Source organism: Oncorhynchus masou, chromosome 12 (assembly GCF_036934945.1).
Source record: "Oncorhynchus masou masou isolate Uvic2021 chromosome 12, UVic_Omas_1.1, whole genome shotgun sequence".
Classification (NCBI taxonomy): domain Eukaryota; kingdom Metazoa; phylum Chordata; class Actinopteri; order Salmoniformes; family Salmonidae; genus Oncorhynchus; species Oncorhynchus masou.
In genome coordinates this window covers 69,308,576-69,335,321 of record NC_088223.1, presented here as the reverse complement: position 1 = coordinate 69,335,321, position 26,746 = coordinate 69,308,576, and the positions used below count along the sequence as shown (strand labels likewise).

General features: G+C 43.9%; 1 protein-coding gene across 2 annotated transcripts in view; it reads right to left on the bottom strand.

The window, feature by feature from the left end:
- The window catches only part of LOC135550722 (rho GTPase-activating protein 7-like), an 80,496-nt gene that overhangs the window by 14,893 nt on the left and 38,857 nt on the right, over positions 1–26,746 (bottom strand). Inside the window, exons 1-6 of one of the 2 annotated variants that reach the window (XM_064981779.1) lie at positions 9,997–10,147; positions 2,772–2,843; positions 2,559–2,640; positions 2,342–2,405; positions 556–1,949; positions 263–436 (exon numbers count right to left, since the gene is read on the bottom strand). In XM_064981779.1, coding sequence (XP_064837851.1) covers positions 263–436; positions 556–1,949; positions 2,342–2,405; positions 2,559–2,640; positions 2,772–2,843; positions 9,997–10,009 — 1,799 coding nt within the window. In that variant the 5' untranslated portion in view covers positions 10,010–10,147. Of the gene's footprint in view, positions 1–262; positions 437–555; positions 1,950–2,341; positions 2,406–2,558; positions 2,641–2,771; positions 2,844–9,996; positions 10,148–26,746 lie in introns of those variants that run through there. The other variant, XM_064981778.1, reaches the window with a different exon arrangement.

Below are 26,746 nucleotides of genomic sequence, written 5' to 3'. Positions count from 1 at the left end.
TGAAGCATTCTGTGTTTTGTCTTGTGAGATGCACGGCAAGGTTGCAGCTTCACATAAATAATAAATGAACCTCTGAACAAGCCGCCCCTAATCGTCCTCCTCTTCCCCTCCTTCCTTCCTCCCCCTCTTCCCCACCACCTTTCCCCATCCTCTCCCTCATTGCTCTCCTCCTAATTTTGGTCATTCATCCCTTTCCCTACCTCTTTCTCCACACCCTTCCCCATACCATTCCATCTCTACCTCTCCCCTTCCCCTTCCTTACCAGTTCCAGCCCTGCTTGCTAGATGGGGAGTACTTGTCCATGAGAGCAGTGAGTTTAAGCAGGGAGAGTTTCTGCAGAAGGTGAAGCTGAGAAACAGACTGGGCCTCGACTCCTGAGCCGCTGGGGGTAACTGATGGAAGACTCTGCTCGCTGGACCAGTGGTGTTGGCTCTGTCTGCATACATACACAACAGACAACATAATGGCAGCCATATTAATGTGGGCTCAGAGAGGGGGTGAAAGAGTAATAAAGACTTTTTAATGAGTACTCAGACCAGCTGACATTGCTCTCACCTGATACTACATGGTGGTGACTGTGCCTCAGGGTCATCTCCATCCGCAGACTCCTTCTCTAGGTTCTCCTCATCCCCTTCACCCTCCCCCTCCATGGCTCCTGGCCCCAAATCCTCTGCCTCCTTGACCTCCAGGTGGATGTGATTGGAGGAGGACGAGGGGCAGGGCGAGGGTGTGGAGCGGCGGTTAGTCTCCGATTCACCGTCCTCCAACAGTTTGTCTGTCCAGGTGTTGACGAGCTGCTGCAGGCCGATGATACGCTCCATCACGCTGTCCAGCGCGGAGAAGACATCATCGTTTTCGCTGATCTCCCCCGTCTCCGCCTCCCCATGATGCTCCACCTCCTGGCCAATCACCTGGCCTATTGGCACGTTGTCATAGATACTGACCCGGTGGTCCAATGAGGCTAGGGAGCTGCAGCAGGTGGAATCCTTGTCCTTGGCCGCTGCACATCCCCTGCTCTGTCTCCCGCGGTACCCGTGGAAACTCCCAGTCCTCCAGTTGATGGAGGTGTTGTCTATGGGCAACAGGATGTTGTTGTGAGTGAGGGCTGTGGGGAATGTGCCTGGCTTGTGCCCCTGGGGGATCTGGAAGACCAGGCTCTCGTGGTTATTTCTGTCGTTCTTGTAGTCCTGGTGCTCTCGGACCGGGTTTCTGTGGAGTCCCCCCTGGTGCTGTTCTCGGACCCGGCAGTTGCTGCGTACTCTGGTGATGGGGCTGGGGGTGCTGACAGTACTGCTGCTCTCTGAAGGGCTGGGGCTGCTGCTGCCCGAGTGGGGGGAGGAAGGTGAGGAGGAGGCCTGGCTGCCTGGACGGTCCCTATCCCTGTGCCGCAGGGTGGAGATATCCAGACACTGAAGCCGTCTCAGCCTGTGCTCGACATCCAGACTATCCTGGAGCACGGGGCCAGAGATGACCAGCCTGGCCCTGCTGAGGCCACTGTGGGTGGGGGAGTGGAGGTTGGACGTGCCCCTCAGACGCAGTTTTTCCATCTTCCTCAGCAGACTGGGGCCCTTCTTCCTGGGGGGCTTGTCAAGGAAGCGCTCCTCAGCGCTGCTAAAACTGGGCGTCTCACCCCCTGGGGAGGGGGGCCCGCTAAATGAAGTGTCTAGGGATGGGATCTTGTTGATGGAGGAGCAGCGAGAAGAGCTCCCGCTGGTCTCCTGGTCATCAATGGCAGTCTTGGGGCTCTCACAACCCTCGCTCTCTGTGCTGCTGGTGCTATGGAGGGAGTAGACCTCGTGGTGGTCGTTGGCGTCACACAGGGACATGCCCTGGCTGTCCGGTGAATGTAGGAAGCCCATTCCCTCCAGGCGACGCCAGCGCCTTGTTCGCCTCTCATAGGCCCATTTTGTGCTGATGGCACAGGGCTCCTCGTCCTCTGACCCCTCCCCCTGAGAATCACAAGCAGACAATCAAGATGCTGTATAAGAAGCCATGTAGCAACAAAAAAACAAGGCCATCTATTTCTGGACATCGTGTAACTCTTCAGAGACATCTTTCACAAAGACTACTACATTCTGAGATAACTAGACTGAGAAAATTATTATGCAACATTATTAATTCTAGATGAGTTTCTGCCCTAATTCTTTTCGCTTTCGCCTCACTTTTTCAAACAGAGACTAATGAAGTTAGAGTTTTGAGGGTTGGTGGAGCTATCTATCCAGCCATCAATATCAGTGGAAATGAAAGCGATAAATGCTAACGAGGAGCTTTTCCTCTGGTTCCTCCGGTGGCTCTGACAGAGTTGCCATGTTGGTGTTCCACGGTGTTCACTCTCACTCACCCGTCTTTTTGATCTGCCCAGCTCCAACCTCAGCTCCACACATTTGTTTAAAGTGCTTAATCTCCTGGAAGCAGAGAGGCATGGCGGTTAAACAAACACAGCAGCATGAGACCCACTCCCAACACAGACTCTCTCTCTCTCTTTCTATTTTTCTCTCTCACACACTCTCTCTATGAGGAGGTGCTGGTGAGGAGAGAGTGGATGGAAAGCTTCTCACCTGCAGAGGGAATCTAGCGCGTCCTTATCCAGGAAACCATGATCACTCTTTACCCAGTCTATAGCAATGGGGAACCTGCAATCTGAAAGGCAAACAAGGCAAATGAAAGTGTGATATGACACTGTTTGCTATGGATCAGCAAACATGTGGATGTGGTTTGTACTGTAATAGATTGTGGTTGATGACTTGAGGGAATTCATATTTAGTATTTACCTTTGTATAATTGCACGTACTGGGGGAAGCCGGCCGCTCTCAGCCAATCGCAAGCCTCCTTTGCTTCGATCTCTGCAAACAAAAACAATATTCAAATTCAATTAAGGTCATTAGTCTCCCAAGTGGCACAGCGGCCTAAGGCACTGATCAGTGCTCGAGGCGTCACTACAGATCCAGGTTCGATCCCGGGCTGTGTTGCAGTGTCACATCCGACCACGATGGCGAACAATTGGCCCAGCGTCGTCAGTTGTTTCGGAAGACGCATGGCTCTCGACCTTCGCCTTTCCTGATTCCGCACAGGAGTTGCAGCGATTGGACCAGACTGTAACTACCAATTGGATATCACGAAAAATTGGGAAGAAAAAGGGGCAAAAAAATAAATATATATACAGTGCCTTGCGAAAGTATTCGGCCCCCTTGAACTTTGCGACCTTTTGCCACATTTCAGGCTTCAAACATAAAGATATAAAACTGTATTTTTTTGTGAAGAATCAGCAACAAGTGGGACACAATCATGACACAATCATGAAGTGGAACGACATTTATTGGATATTTCAAACTTTTTTAACAAATCAAAAACTGAAAAATTGGGCGTGCAAAATTATTCTGAAAACTGCTGTTCACAAATGCTCTCCATACAACCTCACTGAGCTCGAGCTGTTTTGCAAGGAGGAATGGGAAAAAATTTCAGTCTCTCGATGTGCAAAACTGATAGAGACATACCCCAAGCGACGTACAGCTGTAATCGCAGCAAGTATTAACTTAAGGGGCCTGAATAATTTTTCACGTCCAATTTTTCAGTTTTTGATTTGTTAAAAAAGTTTGAAATATCCAATAAATGTCGTTCCACTTCATGATTGTGTCATGATTGTGTCCCACTTGTTGTTGATTCTTCACAAAAAAATACAGTTTTATATCTTTATGTTTGAAGCCTGAAATGTGGCAAAAGGTCGCAAAGTTCAAGGGGGCCGAATACTTTCGCAAGGCACTGTACATATAATAATTTCTGGTCGGTCCATTTTAATAAGAGGGCAAATATATTAGGCAAGCTATTTTGCACTTTAGTTACATTCGCAAAAATATTGCGGACAAAAATTAAAGCAACACTCATGTTGCTCTCATCTCTGAGAGGGTATTCGTTAAAGCTGGAATCCTTAATAGTGAATCTGCCATATCCGTTTGAGATATTACAACAACAAAGAAGTTACTACAAGCAACAAATACTGTTTTCCTTCTGACATAATTGCACGCACAATTTCTTCCCTTGATGCAGGGAGCTCCCCCAAAGCTCCCCACCTCTGTTTGTCAACAAAAAAGCACCAATAATAATGGCCGTAGAGCGGACAGTAGTGCAGTTTTGCCCTACTGTGGATTCCATATTTAAGTGGCTTTTTGGGAGAGGCCAGCCTAATTGCTCCTAATTGTCTAACGGTGGTGTATGCGTGTCAGACACAGAAAAGGCAGGTAAGCATTCGTCAGAAGTCCCTTCTGCCCCACACAGCCTTTCATGTCCCCTCTGTTCAGGTTCTACCCATCTGCTAACTCCCACCATTAACACAGCATCTGCTAACTCCCACCATTAACATAGCATCTGCTAACTCCCACCATTAACACAGCATCTGCTAACTCCCACCATTAACACAGCATCTGCTAACTCCCACCATTAACACAGCATCTGCTAACACAGCATCTGCTTACTCCCACCATTAACACAGCATCTGCTAACACATTATCAGCTAATTCCCACCATTAACACAGCATCTGTTAACTCCCACCATTAACACAGCATCTGCTTACTCCCACCATTAACACAGCATCTGCTAACACAGCATCTGCTAACTCCCACCATTAACACAGCATCTGCTTACTCCCACCATTAACACAGCATCTGCTAACTCCCACCATTAACACAGCATCTGCTAACACAGCATCTGCTAACTCCCACCATTAACACAGCATCTGCTAACTCCCACCATTAACACAGCATCTGCTAACACAGCATCTGCTAACTCCCACCATTAACACAGCATCTGCTTACTCCCACCATTAACACAGCATCTGCTAACACATTATCAGCTAACTCCCACCATTAACACAGCATCTGCTAACTCCCACCATTAACACAGCATCTGCTAACTCCCACCATTAACATAGCATCTGCTAACTCCCACCATTAACACAGCATCTGCTAACTCCCACCATTAACATAGCATCTGCTAACTCCCACCATTAACACAGCATCTGCTAACTCCCACCATTAACACAGCATCTGCTAACACAGCATCTGCTTACTCCCACCATTAACACAGCATCTGCTAACACATTATCAGCTAACTCCCACCATTAACTCAGCATCTGTTAACTCCCACCATTAACACAGCATCTGCTTACTCCCCCCATTAACACAGCATCTGCTAACACAGCATCTGCTAACTCCCACCATTAACACAGAATCTGCTTACTCCCACCATTAACACAGCATCTGCTTACTCCCACCATTAACACAGCATCTGCTAACACATTATCAGCTAACTCCCACCATTAACACAGCATCTGCTTACTCCCACCATTAACACAGCATCTGCTAACTCCCACCATTAACACAGCATCTGCTAACACAGCATCTGCTAACTCCCACCATTAACACAGCATCTGCTAACACAGCATCTGCTAACTCCCACCACTAACACAGCATCTGCTAACTCCCACCATTAACACAGCATCTGCTAACACAGCATCTGCTAACTCCCACCATTAACACAGCATCTGCTAACACATTATCAGCTGACTCCCACCATTAACACAGCATTGTCAGCGACAGATGAAGGAAAGAAGCACACTCTTTCTTTGAACTCGCTGGTATTCCATGAAACCTAGAGTGAATGAGAAAATTAAAGGGAACAAGAGAGAACGATAAAGAGAGTGATTACATTTAAGTCGTTTAGCAGACGCTCTTATCCAGTGATAAAATGAAAAGAAAGAACAAGAAAGTTATTGGAATAAGGTGTCTTTTTCCCAGGCCGTGGGGGTCAGGCGAAGACAGCTGGAGGTTGAGCTACACAGAGCAGATGGCTGAGATATGTAAACAGGGGGAAAATTAACTGCGAACATCAGTCATCACAAGACCCCTCTGACGCAGGGAATAAGAACTCTACTGGTCGGACCAGGGTTCATCATATCAACAGCTAGGACAGATCACTAACTGTTATTGTTAGAGGATGATGACTTCTGTTCCTGTCTCAATGTGGGGTTGGATGGGGACAAGGTGGGGTGGGGTGACTTTTGTGAGAGGATCAGCTGTACCTGCTGAAGTATCACATAGTTTCAAATAACTGTGACTGAGGCTCTAAATCCAGGGGATCTGAATGTGCCTGTCAGGCAGGTCAAAAGGCAGGTAAGCATATGTTGTTACCTCCCTATTCATAACATCCTGCACTGAAATGTAACTACACTGTTAGCTACCCAAACAAGTGGTCAGAATGACATCACAGGGCTGAAAAAGGCCTAAGACAGTTGGCCAAAAAGTTAAATTATGGCCAGAAATAGTATTTTTGGTGTACGGTATTTTACCAATGAACTTCACAGCGCCTACTGCAATTCATGCACTCATCACTGTTCCACCACTGTATGCGCTGTGCATGACTGTTATACAATCATGGTTATATCAGACTTCCAATTTTAATAAGGCCAAGCAGAGAAAGGCTCTTCCTTTTCCAAATACCTCAGGCCGCATTGGAGGAAGTTGTGCTTTTGGGCTCTGGGTTCTGATAAGAGATGTATGCCCTCGATTAGACCGCTCCCTCCCTCGCAGTGCCAGTAAGTCGGAGGAGCATGTTTCAGCGGTCTGAGAGGACCGGGATAATGGTGCTACATTCTGTGTGTGTGTGTGTGTGTGTGTGTGTGTGTGTGTGTGATGTGTGCAGGTAGCAACGACAGCAGTGATTAAGGTGTCTTCACCTCAGGCCAGCCTTGACTCAGCCTTCAAGCTGCCTCCCAGAGTAGCATCCCAGCACACACTACACACAGTCCCTCAATGCCTGGAGTCACCTTATAAAGTGCTACTACTGTGTGGTCCTCCAGGCCTAGAGGTCTAACTGTACTTCTCCAGAATCCCAACGCCTCTATGAATTGATAGACACAAGAAAAGCATCTCGAAGCCATTGTGTGATATGAGAACATCTCTGCTCTGACAGCTTACATGGTTCTGATCTTCAATGTCCCTCCAGAGATCTTAGATTTAGATTCGACAGTCTCAGTGGAATGCAAATACAGCAGTCCTCTGCTTTTAACTGGGATGGCAAGTGTCAAGTGAGGTGTAGAAGCAGTTTGATAACCTCAAATGTCTCTGAACTTGAGTTGAGAACTGTAACTTTGAGTGCCAGGGATGTGGCCTGGTTAGATGTTTAACCATGTCAGAGATGAATATACAGTATGTATATGTTCTGACATATGACCAACCTTTGACCTTTGAATGTAAACCGGAAGCTTGTTTGCTGAAGACCCCATAAGTCATGGAACAGATAGAAAAGAACAAAACAAAACAGAATGGACAGAACGCTAGCTGTTTTCCGTAAATTCTCAGAACCTTTGTCGACAGTTCTAACCAGCAACGTAAATTCTCCTTTTAATTCTCTATTGTTGTTATGACACAACCAGCTGTCTGGTCTCAGAGAAAGTAGTATAATAATGTAAGCCCTCCAGGATGTTTGATAGGTTACGTCATCCAAATCGTATGATATTGTACAACTGGGTAAGATGTATGATACTATACGTCCTCTAATTCATGTGATATTGTACAACCCACTCTGTAAATTCGATACACTTTTAGAGTATATTATTCCAAACAATGTCTTAAAATGAACTAAATCAAAAAGGGTATTCATATAAATATTTTTAGGGTTTCATAAATGAATATAAAAATGTGTATTTCAGAATCCAGACATATTCCATATTTTAGAGCACACTATAAGGAGTATAATGACATCAAGATGTTGTGTGTATCATGTATGGTTCACAGATCAGTCTTACAGGAGACATGTATAGGTCTAAAAAGGGCCTACAATTGCCACTTTCATTATGATTTTCTCCAAAATGGTGTGTGATATAAATGTAAAAAGCATGTCAAACACCCTTCCTCCCAATGAAGTTTCTGTGTGAGAATTGTAGGAACAAAAATCATTTCTGCTTTTGCTGGTGTGGAATTGCCCATAGATGCTCGATGAATCACAAATTCACTTAGCAGTTATATCCACCCGTTGATCCTTCCCATCATGTTTGGGTCCAGTTAGCTCTCCCATGTACTGTATGACACAAACTGACACTCAGTCAGAAAATCAGAGTTCATATGGAAAAAGTAACAATGGTTGTCGCACAATAACTAATCCCACTTAACATTTTGAGTGAGCAAAACATCTAGAGTGTCAGGTTAGTCACACAGCTCCACAGTGCTGCCTAATCATTCCATCCACACCAGCCCTTGATAGGCATAGCTCGTTGCACTACTCCCCTGTTAAAGTTGGTATAATTGTTCCTGCGCTCGTCTGTGCTATGTTGCTTCTGGTTGCTAACAACAGTCCGTGTGATCCACTCATGCCAATGGAAAGAGAGTCAGAGGGATTTTCACTGCTAAAGTTAGAGAACTGTAACTACTCAGAATACAGAAAATATAATTAGTGGAAAAAAGTATTCTAAGAAATACTAGACACAAATTAACAGGTAAATCATCTGCAAATGAGCCAAACTTATGTCTGAGTCTGCCTTCCATCACTATGAATCATGTTTGACTGGGTGGAAATACTTGGCATCTAATTGTCAAGTAGAACTATGCAAATGACAAGAAGCCAAATCTTAAATGGTGAAATAGAACAGTTAGTTGATTTAAAGACCAAATACTCTAATCCATTGTAATGACTGAATGTCTGGTTCCTGTGAAAGGCCAACGCCATGGGGAAAAACAGAGGTGCTAAGCCTTTTATCTCTGATTTCAAAGTAGCTGCTTTTCTATCATATCTCCTAGTTCATCAAAAGTATTAACTACAAATTGTACGCTAGATAATGCGATACAACCAAAGATTTGTTGGTGTCCATTACTGGGCGTTACAAGGAAGCCACATACAAACCACCGCCATAGATTTTTTAACTAACCTGTTCTTGGTAATACTTACTTTTTTCACTGAATCGAGAATGAAGAATCTTAGAAAAGGCATTTTTCAGTTGCAGGTGGGTCTATAATAACCATTGAAAAATTAGGAAGATATTAAATCCATGTTTTGGTAACACTGTGTGATGCTCTGTCATCTACTTCTACACATGGCCATGGCCGCGTCGCATCGAAACGACTAGTTCCTGCTAAAATGCTGGGAAATGCTAGATGTGAGGCAGCTAACAGGGCGAGGATCCTCCTGGGGCGGTACAAAACATGGATTTAATATCTTTCTGAATTTTCGCTGGTGTTTGTAGAACTACCTGCAACTGACATTTCTATAATACGAAGAAAGTATTGGCAAGAACAGGTTAGTTGAATTATCTATGGCGGCGGTGTGTGTGGTGCTTTCCTGTAACGCTCAGTAACGGACACCAACAAATCTTTGGTTGTATCACATTATCTAGCGTACAATTTGTATCTACTAATTTTGAAACCTGAACCCATTTAGACCTTAGTGCTAGGAATATGCATGCAGCAAGCAACAAATCCATTATATTTCATACTCTAACATTAAAACTGACATTAATTTCAACAATTTATAGGCACCTGCATGAAGAATACAATAAAACACTCTCCCACGTAACATTCAAACCTTCAGGGCAAAAATAAAATATTACATTTGTACTCTGTAGGTCTACATTCTTAAGATGGCATTTGCATATTTTATGTCGACCTTCTTTATAGTATACATTTTCTCAATTTTATAGTAAACAGAAACATAAGTTTTGAATCTATGTCAAAACAGTCAACATTGTTCATTTAAATAAGTATATTTTAAAAGCAAAATGATATAGGCTTCCATATGTATTAGACAAGAGACGGATGCTCATGTGGTGGTACCTAACGCCTCATATCATCTGAACTCCGCACCTCATCTTGAGCATCAGCCTCAGTCACAGCTGACATCCTATCAGGCTAGTGGCTCTCTGAATATGTTAATACATCTGCATTGGTGTTTGTCATTGTCCTAGAATTGGTTATACTATTACTGAAGTAAACACAATAAAAGTTGTTACTTACTTGTAATCAACATGGTGCTGTAATGTTGTCATATATTTAACTATTTTAAAGAATGAGGAAACTACTCACTCAAAAAATAAATACAAATGATACAAATTAAATCTTAAACCAATATTGAAGACAAGTCCAGTTCTCTTGGTCATTTAGGGCATCATAGTGAAATCAGTAAAGCGTTTCCACTTCCCAGCTGCCTTTCCCTCCCCTGCCTGGACCATACCAACTGCACTTAACACTCACCCGAGGGGGAAGGTTTCAAAATGATATCATGGATGACCAAGGCTGTTGACTTTGAAAGCATGCCATGGAATTCCTAATTTATTTAACACACTGTGACAACTAGTAGAAATGTAACATCTGATATAAAACATTCATTTTAAATAAGCTAAAGTATCCCCTCCCCCCTTAAGAGAGTGTGGTTGATCCCATGATGTTGCCTTGTGACCCTGGTTTTAATCTCTATGGAGTGACCAGACAGAAATTTCCAAACCTCAGACTCCGGTCATGAGGGGATATTTTCCCTGTATAGTCAGACTTGATAGTTAAAATTAGACGTAGCAGACATTAATCAGCCCATCAAGGTAAACAATGAAAAACTCTAAGACAAGAACAGGGTGAATTTCCCTCCCCTCAGACTACATATGGGCATGTATTTTCATGTAATACTGAACAATGTGTGTTTTATGCTATTCCCTCCAATATCCAGATGCCACATTTCCTACACATTGTCCCCACTTTCCTTGACAAAATGATTAATATTGACACTATCTTTTCTGATCCTACTATAAAAACAATCAACCCATTTTTGTCATTAGAGCTCACTCAGGCACACATTCAGACATTTGACAATAAATGTACCTTGAAAGTCAAATGATTCCCTTACGGTATGTATCTCTAAAACACCAACAAACACCATGTGGTCCGACCCTCTCCTGAAGCCCCTATCACATCATCTTGTAAAAGGCGGCCATTGTTTCAAAGCAGCAATGGACAATGAAAACTCTAATGATGACCCTTAAAGCACCATGGATGATGACAGAAACCTGCGGTGCTAATAGTTCTCCACTCCAAGGCTTCATCAGGATTCATTCTTAGGTAAGTCATTAGTGGTAATAGGTTCCATTTACAGTGTAGGTGTTTGATTAGGATCTTTTCAATGTGAAAACCCTTGGAGAGGTCCACCGCTTCGCTGCATTAATTCACAGTTGAACGAAAGATGGAAAGAAATGTAAACAGCTACTGACGTTCACACAAGAGCGAAGATACAGGACTCATGGTCCCCTTAGCAACCTTCCTGGAGCGCTTAGCTTTATAATAAAACCTGGTTCCTGAGGCTGCTGCAGCACCCCCTGAAAAATCGGAATGAATAAAAAATGATTCACAAATGTAGTGCACTGGGCCTTTAATAGTCCTGTATTAGTGGACCGATATAGCCTTTGCAAAACCCCCCACCCCCAACAATCTTAAAGCGGCTATGTGTCATAGTCTATCACAATGCAGACTTAAGTTTATTTTTTTTCCCTCCAGAATTTGAAAATGCTTCTGATTCGTGTCTATGTAATAAAAGGGTAACACTTTACTTGACACCCAGCGTCCTAAGACGTTATGACACCCAGCGTCCTAAGACGTTATGACACCCAGCGTCCTAAGACGTTATGACACCCAGCGTCCTAAGACGTTATGACACCCAGCGCCCTAAGACGTTATGACACCCAGCGTCCTAAGACGTTATGACACCCAGCGCCCTAAGACGTTATGACACCCAGCGTCCTAAGACGTTATGACACCCAGCGTCCTAAGACGTTATGACACCCAACGTCCTAAGACGTTATGACACCCAGCGCCCTAAGACGTTATGACACCCAGCGTCCTAAGACGTTATGACACCCAGCGTCCTAAGACGTTATGACACCCAGCGTCCTAAGACGTTATGACACACAGCGTCCTAAGACGTTATGACACCCAGCGCCCTAAGACGTTATGACACCCAGCGCCCTAAGACGTTATGACACCCAGCGCCCTAAGACGTGTTATGAAACCCAGCGTGACACCCAGCGTCCTAAGACGTTATGACACCCAGCGTCCTAAGACGTTATGACACCCAGCGTCCTAAGACGTTATGACACCCAGCGCCCCGTTATGACAAGACGTTATGACACCCAGCGCCCTAAGACGTTATGACACCCAGCGCCCTAAGACGTTATGACACCCAGCGCCCTAAGACGTTATGACACCCAGCGCCCTAAGACGTTATGACACCCAGCGCCCTAAGACGTTATGACACCCAGCGTCCTAAGACGTTATGACACCCAGCGCCCTAAGACGTTATGAAACCCAGCGCCCTAAGACGTTATGACACCCAGCATCCTAAGACGTTATGACACCCAGCGCCCTAAGACGTTATGACACCCAGCGCCTTAAGACGTTATGACACCCAGCGCCCTAAGACGTTATGACACCCAGCGTCCTAAGACGTTATGACACCCAGCATCCTAAGACGTTATGACACCCAGTGCCCTAAGACGTTATGACACCCATTTTTATATAACATTGACCATATTAAATTATCACTGTAATTGCACACAAATTGATGTCAGACATGCACCAACCCCAGTGATCTGTTGCTGATGTCTGGGATGAATGCAAGAGCAGATTTCAGGAGCAGAACAAGAACACTCTTTTGACTGATGATTGACATAAGGCCATGTACGTGATAGGTCTATCTGGCTTCCATGATTATGATGGTCATAATGCTTCTTGACAATGTCACCAAGTAAATTGACAGGATGGTCATAGTCCTTCTTGACAGTGTCATAAAGTGTTTTTTCTTAGTCCAAGTAAAGTGACACAGGATGGTCATAATGACAGTGGCATAAAGTATATGTTAAATATGTTATTTAAAATATGATGAAAAATTACATTAAAAAACAAAGGATTTAAGAGACAAACTTTCAAATGAAACTAAACTTCTCGGCAGGGGAAAAAAATATTTGAATAGATGTGGGTTTTGACACGCTTACGTAGTTGTCATAACCAGCCATAAAATAACACAATATATGGCACAATAGGTGTAAATATGGGTCATGACAGTGTCATGATCATATTATGACCAGGTTATGACAAGTTACATCAGCTGTTATGACCTATGACATGATTATGACAGTGTCATGAAGTGTTATGACACTGGGTGTCAAGTGAAGTGTTACCTAATAAAGTCATTGCATGAAAGTACCCTTCATAATGCATGGTTGAGGTGTGCACTGCAGCCCTTCTCCCATCACCTAGTCTGCTTTCATTCTATACCTAATACACTATATTAAACATATTTGCTACTCTTGAATAGTTTGAGTTCTGTAGATGTTTTGAAGCTTGCTGTTATGTAAAATATATTATGACATCTGGGCTTTCTTCCTGAGGACCACAACTCCTACATACTGAAGTGATAGGGATTAACAAGGATGAAAGGATTGCTGCGGCTGATATTAAAGTCTCTCTCTCTCTCCCATCAAATCAAACATAACCATGACGACAGTCTGATCTTACTGAAGTCAAGTAGCACCTTGACAACGCAGATCTTTTTCTAAATGCACTATGTACAGTCAGCTTGCCTGACAATAAATGCACATCACAGAGAAATTGGCATATTGAGACACGGAACCAGTCTGGAACTAAAGAAACCACACTGAATACAACTACAAAGATCATTCCACATCTTCTCACTTTACAATATGAGCTTGGACAATAGCATCTTTCTCCAAGCCATCATTCCTAGAAATGACGTAATCAGCATTAGAATCTTTGGGTTGATGAAATTATGTTACTCCAACAGCTGTGGCAGACCGGCCAGCAACCATCCACTCTGTTCTATTGTCTGGTTTTTATGACAGCTCCAAAGTATTTACAATGACTGTGATTATGGCTAATAGCCCAGCCTCTGTATTGGAAACTGTTAGATCCATCCATGAGACTGCTCTAAAGCAAAACTAGTGACATGTAGGTAGGTTTAATACAAAGCGACATACAGTACGTCCTAGTGTCATCTGTGAGAAGGACAAAAGGACGTGCGTGTGTGTGGTTACTGCATGTGAAAGTTAAAGGACAAGTTACCATGTCCTCTTTTGTGTGCTAGGCCATAAAGCTGAGAGGCTCACTTAGGCCTGACCTCTGCGCTTGGCAACTGCTGAACTCTTTTCCCCTGGTCACTGTTTTCTAAGATTACACAAGAACACACTTCCTTTTCCCAAGCAAGTTGAGGAGGGCATCAGAATAGGAAGAATTCAGCCCCGCTCCCAGGGGAGTGTGTGTGTGTATGTGGTTATGAGAGTGTTTACTCTCATGAGCTTTGTTTTTTATTTGTGTTTACTGTGTGCACTTTTGATTGATGTGTGCTGATTTGTGTGTGTGTGTGTGAGTCTGCGTGTGTGTATTTCTGTCTGTAATCTGAGTTGAGCCTCTGATCTGAAGGCTGGTATTTCCGATGCTGCAGGAAGTGCTCTCTCTGTCTCTAGAACTGTGTCCACTTCCACTCATCACCATCTCCACTGACTGTACTGCAGCTCCAGTGGTGGCCAGGTCCCTATTTCTCCATCTAGCCTCTGTGAACAAATCAACCTGTCCTGAACACACTGGGAGCCTCTGTACTGGAACCAGCAAGCACGGAGCACACTCACTGACACACTCACTGACACACTCACTGACAACCCCCTCCTTGCTAAAAAATAACTTCTAACTTTAGCAGAAATATTTTATCAAAAGCTTTGAAAATAATAATACAATATTTTTGCCTCTTTGTATACCCTTTAGGGACAGGGGTGGCGGTGTGGAATGAAGCCTGTGAAAATAATTAATGCATTTGACATGGAAACTGGGAATGGCATAGATGACCTCCATAAAGGTAATACCAAACTCATGAAAGGCCCTGGTCTACCCTGCATTGCCCTGCCAGTGTCTGAATGTTATTGTTTAATAGTGGTGAGTTTTCAGGGCCTGTTTGTCTCTGGCTGTACTAAATATAATTGCCATAGAGCTCAGAGCTTTGGCTACAGTAGGCCAGAATCTGTCACAGGCTAAGCAACAGGGCCAGCCCCCGAAATGAGCCTCCGACGAGCTACAGAATCAATTAAGTGGGGACAGAATTAGAGCTGTGCTTTATTAGTACTTAAGGATGATCTGCAGCGCAGAGTAATGGAGCATCCATGTACAGTTCATTTGGAAGGACTCTTTATCAGGACACTGTAGAGCCTATGGCTGCTATGTTGTCTGACTACAGATCTGTGTTTAGTTGTCTTTGCATAACTCGGCTATTGAACATAATTAAATGGAACAGTTCAGCGAACACGGTTGAGTTGGTCTATGTCTATCTTTTTAATATTTTTTATATCTGTCAAATGTTTATATTGCATGATGTTGATCTTGACTATTGGATTTGGTGGTGTCTTATGCAATTATGTTCAAATGTTATTGCTTTATTTAGAGTTATGTTCTGGTCCCGTACAGTAATATTTAAAACAGAGGACATGTCAGAAAGATTTTCCTGTAATAGAAAACCCAACATTGTTTACTTAAGTTCATTGCCCTGAGGGCAGGACCCCCCCCCAATCTCCTCCATCTTAAACACAGGCTGAAACAAATAAGGGGGGGATGTACATTCCATGATTGGGTAAAAAATGATCAACAGACTAGCAATGTAACCCACTTAACTTTGATGTTAAGGTATTCACATGTATGTGTGTTTAGCATGTGTACGTAACCTACATGAAGTGTGCACTTCTTACATGATGTGTGTAAATGTTGACATACATCCGGAAGTGTGTACAGCACTTGTTGATGTGGTGGAAAGCCAGGGCGTCATGCAGGCTAAAGGTCACAACAGTCCCTAGTGGGGTTCCGGAGCCTTCCCATCAGAATATCCCAGTCCCACGCCATCCCACATTCTGTCTCCAAGCCACCGACCTAAAATAGCATCTCTGATCCGTCCAGCTTGTTGTCCATCCATCCAGGAAATGTTCAAGCTGTGATGTACATTGGCCTGTTCTCTCTGATCCCCTTGCCTTCCTCTGTGTTTCACATGGGTTTAGCTAAAGCCATCACATGGAATTACGCTCTATTGACATGGTCTTTAGTGTCTAAATCCAGAGCTCTGACATTTATTCAAATGGAGTTTGTCTATATCCACTGACTGTACCACGAAACTAGATATTCAAGCAGCTGCTTGTTGTCGCTGATGACTCCAATTTGAACCCTAACTTCGTTTTGAACCCTAAAACAGTAAAGTAGGCTATACACAGTAAAGCATGTGCTAAAGTATGTCAACAAATAAAAATGTAGTATTGCTTTACCTAGGTAAAGGAGCGAAGGGATGCTGGATTATAATTTAATTTTGACACCATTTTTTGGGTCTATGACGTTGAATGTCCAATAGAAATCAGTCTCAAAGTGCTTTCTTAATTACAGCTGGAGAAGCCCATTCAATCATGCAGGTGTGGAGATTGTTGCGCCCGCCAAGGTCAGTGTTCATCTGCTTTGCTTGGGTAAAGAAAGACGTCCCCAAGATGCCTGGCAGAGGCCCAGAGATTACCCATTCAACTCAGAGACAGGAGGGAGCCTATCCGATTTAGGCAATGCCTGGACTGAATACATGTGTGTGGGTGTGGCTATGTGTGTGTGTGTGTGTGTGTGTATGTGTGTGTTTGACTGTACACAACAAAAAGAAAGGAGTGTTTGCCTCTCCTCTTCCCCATACGATGTCAGCTGTTCTGCACACACAGCTATGAGCCAGAGCATATTGTTTAATTATCCCCCTAGCCCACTACATACGGGTTAGATGGGTCTACACATCTGCAACCACATGTGTACACCTGCAGAAGAAATAGGACACACACACACACACATAAGCGTGGGACAGGTGTGTGTGTGTGCATGTGCGTGAGCGCACGCACTGTGCCTCTAGTCACTGTCCCTGTCCCTCTGCCTTCATTTGCTTTTCAATGAGGATTACAGAAGCGGTGCTCCTCTCTGGTTGAGAACATCACCCTGCAGTCTGGCCAGCCAGCGGCTGGTGACAGGGAGAGAGAGGCACACACACAGGCAGGCACACACACACAATCTGGTCATCACGTCATTATGATCAATTGATGACTTGCGCCAGACACTGATACTTCCAGTATGAGATGAGTGAAATAATGCTTGTAATAGGGGGAGTGAAATAACAATAATGACATAAGAGGGAGAGTAAATGCTATGTCTGGAAGTCCCACAGTGAGTTGCTCCACAGGAATGCAGGGAAACAGACCAGTCTTCAAAGTCCTGCTATCAGCCACAACAGCACCCAAAACACCCGAAGACACATAAGAAATGGTTAGATGAGCGCATGCACTGTCTCACCTAAGGGCTTTCCTGTGTTTAAACAACATGGGCTCTTAAACTATCTGGTACCAGTTACAGGCACTCTGCTCTAATGGTAACAGTCATTGGCTCAGTCTTAGAGCCAGGTCACTGGATAGGCCAGTAAATGACATGTCCTGCCAGAGGAAGTGGAGAGAGAGAGAGAAGGAAAAAAGGAAAAGAGAGAAAGATGGAGAGAGGGAAGTGAAAGGGCAAGAGAGTGTGAACGAGAGCAAGGGAGAGACTTAGTGAGAGAGCTACAGAGCAAGGAGAGAGATGGAGGGAGGAAGAGTCAACCCCCTAATTGTCCTTATAAGCGACCTTCACCGCATCTGATCCCTCTCCCCTCAAATGAAGTAGGTCCCATTCTAAGCTAACTCAACACCCTAACACAACATCCATGACAGGACCCACACTGCTCCCCTCCTTCCCCTTATGGGCCTAATAAACCTTTGGTGGCAACGATGACTGATATTCCCCAACCAAAATTACAGTGCTGAGTTATTGGTGATTCATAATCCAGTTTTGAAGTGTTAATGGGGAGCCCTATTTAAGATGCCAGCGTTTAATATACACTTCCTCCAGTTACTGTACATTAAATCTTCAACACCTTTTTTCAGAGCTATTACAATTGGCTGGTTTCCCAGGACAGGAGAGGAGCTTTTGGGTCTTAATGCTCTGATATGACCTCTCTCGCTCTCTCTCTCTCTTGCAGTGCATGCTAGGAGTTTTTTGGAGTTTGAGTGTTTAGTGTGGAGGGCTCTGTCCTAACATTTAAAATGTTTTATTTCCTTGGTCTTTTCTTTCATTTTTTATTTCTATGGTGGAGGGTTAATGTTTGTTTTAGCGGTAACCACAGTTTTGTTTTTCAAAGTTAGGGTGGAAGAAGACAGAGTTTTAGTTTCCAGGGTCTGAATGGGGTGGTGTATGCGATGGCTTCGCAGCCTAGTGCGGAGGAGACGCTGTCGTTACGGAATGGATTCAGGTGTGGTCCTGAGAATAGAATTAAGGTGGAGGAGATTCTGCTCATGGTCGGTGAACAGGTAGGAGCTGAATTTATACATTCCACTTCCAGAATGAACAAAGCTGTGGTTGTGTTCATGAAAAGAGCAAAATTGGTGGGTAGGCTCATTACTAGTGGAATATTTGTGTTGGGGCCAATTTCTCCTCTTTCTACCCCTTCAACCAGGGTGGTAGTTGCAAATGTACCTCTGTTTATTACGAATGATCAAATCAGGAAAGAGCTGTCGTTACGGTAAGTTTGCTAGTGGGTTTCGTGTACTGTTGGCAGGTTTTCAGGCAGATGCCGTCAGGCATGTTGTTTTGTTCCGGATTCAAGTGTTCATGTTTCTGAGTAACAATGAGCAACAGTTAAATATGCATTTTAAAGTTAGGCATGGGGAGGGGCTCAGCACAGGGTTTGTCAGCACAGATAGTCTTTGAGTGTGGGGATTTGGGGCATAAGAGCTTTGCGTGCCCACATACAGGCCGTAGATAAGGTGAGGGTACAAGTGACTGTGGGAGAAATCAAGGTTAAAGTGCAGGGGGCCATGAGACGCAGGCAGCAGAGGCTGGGCCTAGTCATGCTACAGATGGTGGTGTAGCTGAGGCTGGACCTAGTTATGCTACAGATAGTGGGTCTAGTCAGGTTATACTAGTGGAAGAGGAGAGTTTAGTGGGGAAGGGGAAGTGGCTAGCGAGAAAGAAAGGGCATGTGGTCAGGATGGGAGATGGAGATGAGGAAGGTGAGTCTGAAGAAGATGAGGATTTATTTTCACACTCCTCCCCAATGGGTCCAGAGCTGACAGCCAGACAGGCAGAGGGGTCATATACGGTGAGGGGACTGTCAAGGTTCCTGAATGAGACTAAGGGGAAATAGTTCATCTTGAGGCTTTTTTTGCGATCTGGGAAAGTTTGTAAGAACAGTACAACACGCTATGAAAAATTAGGGGCATGGTGTCATCTCACCCAGGAAACAGTTTAGGTTGAGGAAGTGGGTCACAACAGTGTGTAAAGGTCTACCTTCAGACACCGTTAAGATGAATAATTTCTTTCTGGCAAAGGGGCTTTTTGAGCTTTGCTTTTGGTCTTTTTCTTTACTGGCTTTTCTCCCACTTTGGGTAGGCTAGCTTAATATAAATGGTGCCAAAGATGTGGGAGAGCGGAGTGTGTTTGGTGAATATGTAAAACTAAAACAAGTACAGGTGTTGTTTCTGCCGGAGACCCATAGTGATTTGGTGAATGAAGTCGATTGGGGGCTGTTGTGGGAAAGGGGCAAGTGTGATGAGCCATGGGACACATGTTAGTGCAGGGGTGACAGTCCTTTTTGTACCTGGTCTGTCTGTAAAAATGTGCTCCTCAAAAGGAGGTGTGTAGGGGTAGACTGCTTGTAATAAAAGCAGAAATTAACAACAGTGGTTTTGTCTTTATAAATGTGTATGCGCCCAACACAGGGAGAGAGAGGGGACTTCTATTTGGATGTCTTAGACAGGAACTCTCACAGATGGCGCCTAAGACGACACGGATGGTTGGCGGGGACTGGAACTGCACAATGGATTTTACGAAAGACAGAAGTGGGGAGGAGCCTAATTCAGGCTCAGTGGGTGTGTTAAGGGACATTGTTAAGCAGTTTGACCTAGTGGATGTTTGGAGAACAAGACATCCCAACACAAGACAGTATACATGGGTGAAGGTCTTTGGAGCTAGGGTGAGTGCAGTCCGGCTTGATCGATTTTACATGTCCAGAAATCAGAGCAATAGGCTGTTGAGCGCTACCATTCTCCCGGTGGGTTTTTCAGATCATCACATCACCATGGCTCATCTGTCTATTTAACCAGGGGCTTGGCAGGCATCCTATTGGAAGTTTCATGTAAAGCTTTTACAAGATACCACTTTTTTGCTCAGGTTTCCAGACTTTCTGGGAAAGGCGGGGGCAGTGAAGAGAGGAGTATGGGTCTCTGAGTCAATGGTGGGATGTGGGAAAAGTCCAAATTCTGCTTTTCTGCCAACAGTCTACAGCTCTCTCATCCTCACAGGCTAGGGGAGTTTTGGGGGAATTTGAGCGTAGTATTAGTGAGATGCCGCTAATTCTGGTGAGGCAAGGCAATGTAGGCCTCCAGGCTAATTTAGCTGAATTATGTAGGGACCTGGGCAGTTTTTTCCAGGTTAAAGCAAAGGGAGAACTTGTAAGAGCTAGGTTCTCCATGCTCAAGAAGATGGATGCTCCCAGCTCCTTCTTCTTTGGTTTGGAAAGACAGAGTGGTGAGGCCAAGGGTATGCATTGTCTACGGCTTTCTGATGTGCGGGTGACCTATGTGGTGGGGGAGATGTGGGAGCAGACTGTGGAGTTTTCTACTGAGTTGAATAGGGCAGAACTGTGTGATCCTATGTGTGCTCAGGTTTTGTTTGCTGAACTCCCTAAGCTCTCTCAGGCACAGAGGGATGAAATGGACATTCCATGAACTGGCAGAGGCCGTAACCCAGATGTCACCTGGCTGTGCACCGATAGACTCCCAGTGGAGTTTATAAAAAAATATGGGGAACAATTGGACTGGATTTCTTTTGCGTGTTGCGTGAGTGCGTCGGGGTAGGAGAGTTGCCGATGAACTGCCATCTGGCAGCTCTGACTCTCCTGCCCAAAAAATGGGACTTGCGTAAACTTAAGAACTGGAGGCCTGTGGCATTGCTCTGTGCGGAGTACAAGATATAGACTGAAGTCCCATCTGAACTCTATAGTACACAAGGACCCGACATATTGTGTACCGGGATGCACAGTCACAGACAACTTGATCTTAGTCAGGGACATGTTGTTTGGCGTCACAACTTGTAGACTTGTTTACGTGCTGCTGTGAGGTTTGTTGCTAACCTTACTTTGCTACCTGTTAACTTTATGGTTTTTCTTTTTAATTACCTTTTTAATTTTTTCCCCTCGCTCAACGTTTTTCATTCAACTTTTTCAATCCGGACGCTTTATCTGGACGTAGTTCGTCAGGACCTCGAGCAGCCGATGCTAAGTAGGGACATTAACATTATGCCTTCTAATTGCAGTCGCTGTACTCATAATATACAGGAGAACGATCGCCTTACGGTGAGGATAGCTGTGCTACAGGCCCAGCTTCAGACGCAATCGTTAGGCAAGGGTAGTTTCAGTGTAGGAAAGGATGAAACAGCGTCTGTGCCACCAGTAAGTACAGATAGTAACGTCAGTATAACTCCCCTCGCACAGTCCCCACAGCCGGAAAATTTTCTTATGGCTTCTGGAAGGAAATGCTGTAGGAATGCTCAACCGATGTTGCTCATTCAGCCGACAAACTTTTAACCGGTTCTCCCCATTAAGCAACTGGTCGGAGTCAGAGGCCGAGCCTTCTCTGGTCTCTCCTCCTCCTGTTACGGGGTCTGAGACTCCCACCATTAGCTCTGAAAAATTGAAAACCCTAGTCATTGGCGACTCCATTACGTACAGTATTTGACTTAAAACGAATCATCCAGCGATCATACACTGTTTATCAGGGGGCAGGGCTACCGACGTTAAGGCTAATCTGAAGATCGTGCTGGCTAAAGCTAAAACTGGCGAGTGTAGAGAGTATAGGGATATTGTTATTCACGTCGGCACCAACGATGTTAGGAGGAAACAGTCAGAGGTCACCAAGCACAACATAGCTTCAGCGTGTAAATCAGCTAGAAAGATATTTGGCACAGAGTACATGTCTCTGGCCCCTCCCAGTTAGGGGGATTGATGAGCTCTACAGCAGTCTCACAACTCAATCTCTGGTTGAAAACTGTTTTCTGCCCCTCCTAAAAGATAGAATTTGTAGATAATTGGCTGTCTTTCTGGGACTCGCCCACAAACAGGACCAAGCCTGGTCTGCTGAGGAGTGACGGATTCCATCCTAGCTGGAGGGGTGCTCTCATTTTATCTACAAACATAGACAGGGCTCTAACTCCCCTAGCTCCACAATGAGATGCAGGCCAGGCAGCAGGCTGTTAGCCAGCTTAGTGGAGTCTGCCACTAGCACAGTCAGTGTAGTCAGCTCAGCCATCCCCATTGAGACCGTGTCTGTGCCTTGATCTAGGTTGGGCAAAACTAAACATGGTGGTGTTTGCCTTAGCAATCTCACTGGAATAAAGACCTCCTCCATTCCTGTCATTATTAAAAGAGATTGTGATATCTTACATCTCAAAATAGGGCCACTTAATGTTAGATCCCCCACTTCCAAGGCAGTTATAGTCAACAAAATAATCACTGATCATAATCTTGATGTGATTGGCCTGACTGAAATATGGCTTTATTAAGCCTGATTAATTTACTGTGTTAAATGAGGGCTCACCACCTGGTTACATCGCGCATCCCGCGAAGGTGGAGATGTTGCTAACATTTACGATAGAAAATTTCCCCAAAAATAAAAAATGACTGCGTTTTTGTCTTTTGAACTTCTAGTCATGAAATCTTTGCAGCCTACTCAATCACCTTTTATAGCTACTGTTTACAGGCCTCCTGGGCCAAATACAGTGTTCCTCATTGAGTTCCCTGAATTCCTATCGGACCTTGTAGTCATTGCAGATAATATTCACATTTTGGTGACTTTAATGTTCACATGGAAAAGTCCATCATCGACTCAGTGGGTTTTGTCCAACATGTCTCCGGACCTACTCACTGCCACAGTCATATGATATTAATGTTTTTCCTCATAATCCTGGAATATCAGTCCACCATTTTATTACGTAAACAATCGCAACAAATAATCTGCTCAGACCCCAACCAAGGATCATCAAAATCCGTGCTATAAATTCTCAGACAACCCAAAGATTCCTAGATGCCCTTCGAGACTCCACCTACACAAGGAAGTCAGAGTACAGAAATCAGTTAACCACCTAACTGAGGGACTCAATTTAACCTTGTGTAAAACCCTAGATGCAGTCACACCCCTAAAAACAAAAAACATTTGTCATAAGAAACTAGCTCCCCGGTATACAGAAAATACCCGAGCTCTGAAGCAAGCATCGAGAAAATTGGAACAGAAATGGCACTACACCAAACTGGAAGTCTTCCGACTAGCTTGGAAAGACAGTGCTGTGCAATATCGATGAGACCTTACTGCTGCTCGATCATCCTATTTTTCCAACTTAATTGAGGAAAATAAGAACATTCCAAAATGTATTTGATACTGTCACAAAGCTAACTAAAAAGCAGCATTCCCCAAGAGATGATGGCTTTCACTTCAGCAGTGATAAATTAATTAACTTCTTTGACGAAAAGATCATGATCGTTAGAAAGCAAATTACGGACTCCTCTTTAAATCTGCGTTTTCATCTGTGTGTTTCTGCCTGTGTTTCAGACATAAGGAAGTGGAAGGCGTCAAATGTTCTACTTTTAAACTCGGACAAAACAGAGATGCTAGTTCTAGGTCACAAGAAGCAAAGAGATCTTCTGGTGAATCTGACAATTAATCTTGATGGTTGTACAGTCGTCTCAAATCAAACTGTGAGGGACCTCGGCGTTACTCTGGACCCTGATCTCTCTTTTGATGAACATATCAAGACGGTTTCAAGGACAGCTTTTTTTCCAACTACGTAACATTGCAAAAATCTGAACCTTTCTGTCCACTTCTAGGTTAGACTACTGCAATGCTCTACTTTCCAGCTACCCGGATAAAGCACTAAATAAACTTCAGTTAGTGCTAAACATGGCTGCTAGAATCTTGACCAGAACCAAAAAATGTGATCATATTACAGTGCTAGCCCCTCTACACTGGCTTCCTGTTAAAGCAAGGGCTGATTTCAAGGTTTTACTGCTAACCTACAAAGCATTACCTGGGCTTGCGCCTACCTATCTTTCTCTCTCTCTCTCTCTCTCTCTGCTTTATTGGCATGGGAAACATTGCCAAAGCAAGTGAGGTAGATAATATATAAAGTGAAAAACAATAAAACATTAACATTACACATACAGAAGTTTCAAAACAATAAAGACATTACAAATGTCATATTATATATATACAGTGTTTTTACAATGTACAAATGGTTAAAGGACACAAGATAAAATAAATATGCATTGTATTTACAATGGTGTTTGTTCTTCACTGGTTGCCCTTTTCTCGTGGCAACAGGTCACAAATCTTGCTGCTGTGATGGCACACTGTGGAATTTCACCCAGTGGATATGGGAGTTTATCAAAATTGGATTTGTTTTCGAATTATTTGTGGATCTGTGTAATCTGAGGGAAATATGTAACTCTAATATGGTCATATGTTGACCAGGAGGTTAGGAAGTGCAGCTCAGTTTCCATCTCCTTTTGTGGGTAGTGTGCACATAGCATGTCTTCTCTTGAGAGCCATATCTGCCTACGGCGGCCTTTCTCAATAGCAAGGCTATGCTCACTGAGTCTGTACAGTCAGTCACAGTGGTCAGGTATTCCGCCGCTGTGTACTCTCTGTGTAGGGCCAAATAGCATTCTAGTTTGCTCTGTTTTTTTGTTAATTCTTCCCAATGTGTCAAGTAATTTTCTTTTTGTTTTCTTATGATTTGGTTGGGTCTAATTGTGCTGTTGACCTGGGGCTCTGTAGGGTGTGTTTGTGTTTGTGAACAGAGCCCCAGGACCAGCTTGCTTAGGGGACTCTTCTCCAGGTTCATCTCTCTGTAGGTGATGGCTTTGTTATGGAAGGTTTGGGAATCGCTTCCTTTTAGGTGGTTATAGAATTTAACGGCTCTTTTCTGGATTTGGATAATTAGTGGGTATCGGCCTAATTCTGCTCTGCATGCATTATTTGGTGTTCTACGTTGTACACGGAGGATATTTTTGCAGAATTCTGCGTGCATAGTATCAATTTGGTGTGTGTCCCATTTTGTGAAGTCTTGGTTGGTGAGCGGACCCCAGACCTCACAACCATAAAGGGCAATGGGCTCTATGACTGATTCAAGTATTTTTAGCCAAATCCTAATTGGTATGTTGAAATTTATGTTCTTTTTGATGGCATAGAATGCCCTTCTTGCCTTGTGTCTCAGATTGTTCACAGCTTTGTGGAAGTTACCTGTGGCGCTGATGTTTAGGCCAAGGTATGTATAGTTTTTTTGTGTGCTCTAGGGCAACAGTTTCTAGATGGAATTTGTATTTGTGGTCCTGGTGACTGGACCTTTTTTGGAACACCATTATTTTGGTCTTACTGAGATTTACTGTCAGGGCCCAGGTCTGATAGAATCTGTGCATAAGATTTAGGTGCTGCTGTAGGCCCTCCTTGGTTGGTGACAGAAGCACCAGATCATCAGCAAACAGCAGACATTTGACTTCGGATTCTAGCAGGGGGAGGCCGGGTGCTGCAGACTTTTCTAGTGCCCGCGCCAATTCATTGATATACATGTTGAAGAGGGTGTGGCTTAAGCTGCATCCCTGTCTAACCCCACGCACGACCCTGTGTGAAGAAATGTGTGTGTTTTTTGCCAATTTTAACCGCAAACTTGTTGTTTGTGTACATGGATTTTATAATGTCGTAAGTTTTACCCCCAACACCACTTTCCATCAGTTTGTATAGCAGACCCTCATGCCAAATTGAGTCAAAGGCTTTTTTGAAATCAACAAAGCATGAGAAGACTTTGCCTTTGTTTTGGTTTGTTTGGTTGTCAATTAGGGTGTGCAGGGTGAATACATGGTCTGTTGTATGGTAATTTGGTAAAAAGCCAATTTGACATTTGCTCAGTACATTGTTTTCATTGAGGAAATGTACGAGTCTGCTGTCTGCTGTTAATGATAATGCAGAGGATTTTCCCAAGGTTACTGTTGACACATACAGCATTCCACGGTAGTTATTGGGGTCAAATTTGTCTCCACTTTTGTGGATTGGGGTGATCAGTCCTTGGTTCCAAATATTGGGGAAGATGCCAGAGCTAAGTATGATGTTAAAGAGTTTTAGTATAGCCAATTGGAATTTGTTGTCTGTATATTTGATCATTTCATTGAGGATACCATCAACACCACAGGCCTGTAACTCATTCAATGTAATTGGAGAATCCAGTGGGTTCTGGTAGTCTTTAATAGTTGATTCTAAGATCTGTATTTGATCATGTATATGTTTTTGCTCTTTGTTCTTTGTTATAGAGCCAAAAAGATTGGAGAAGTGGTTTACCCATACATCTCCATTTTGGATAGATAATTCTTCGTGTTGTTTGTTTAGTGTTTTCCAATTTTCCCAGAAGTGGTTAGAGTCTATGGATTCTTCAATTGCATTGAGCTGATTTCTGACATGCTGTTCCTTCTTTTTCCATAGTGTATTTCTGTATTGTTTTAGTGATTCACCATAGTGAAGGCGTAGACTCAGGTTTTCCGGGTCTCTATGTTTTTGGTTGGACAGGTTTCTCAATTTCTTTCTTAGATTTTTGCATT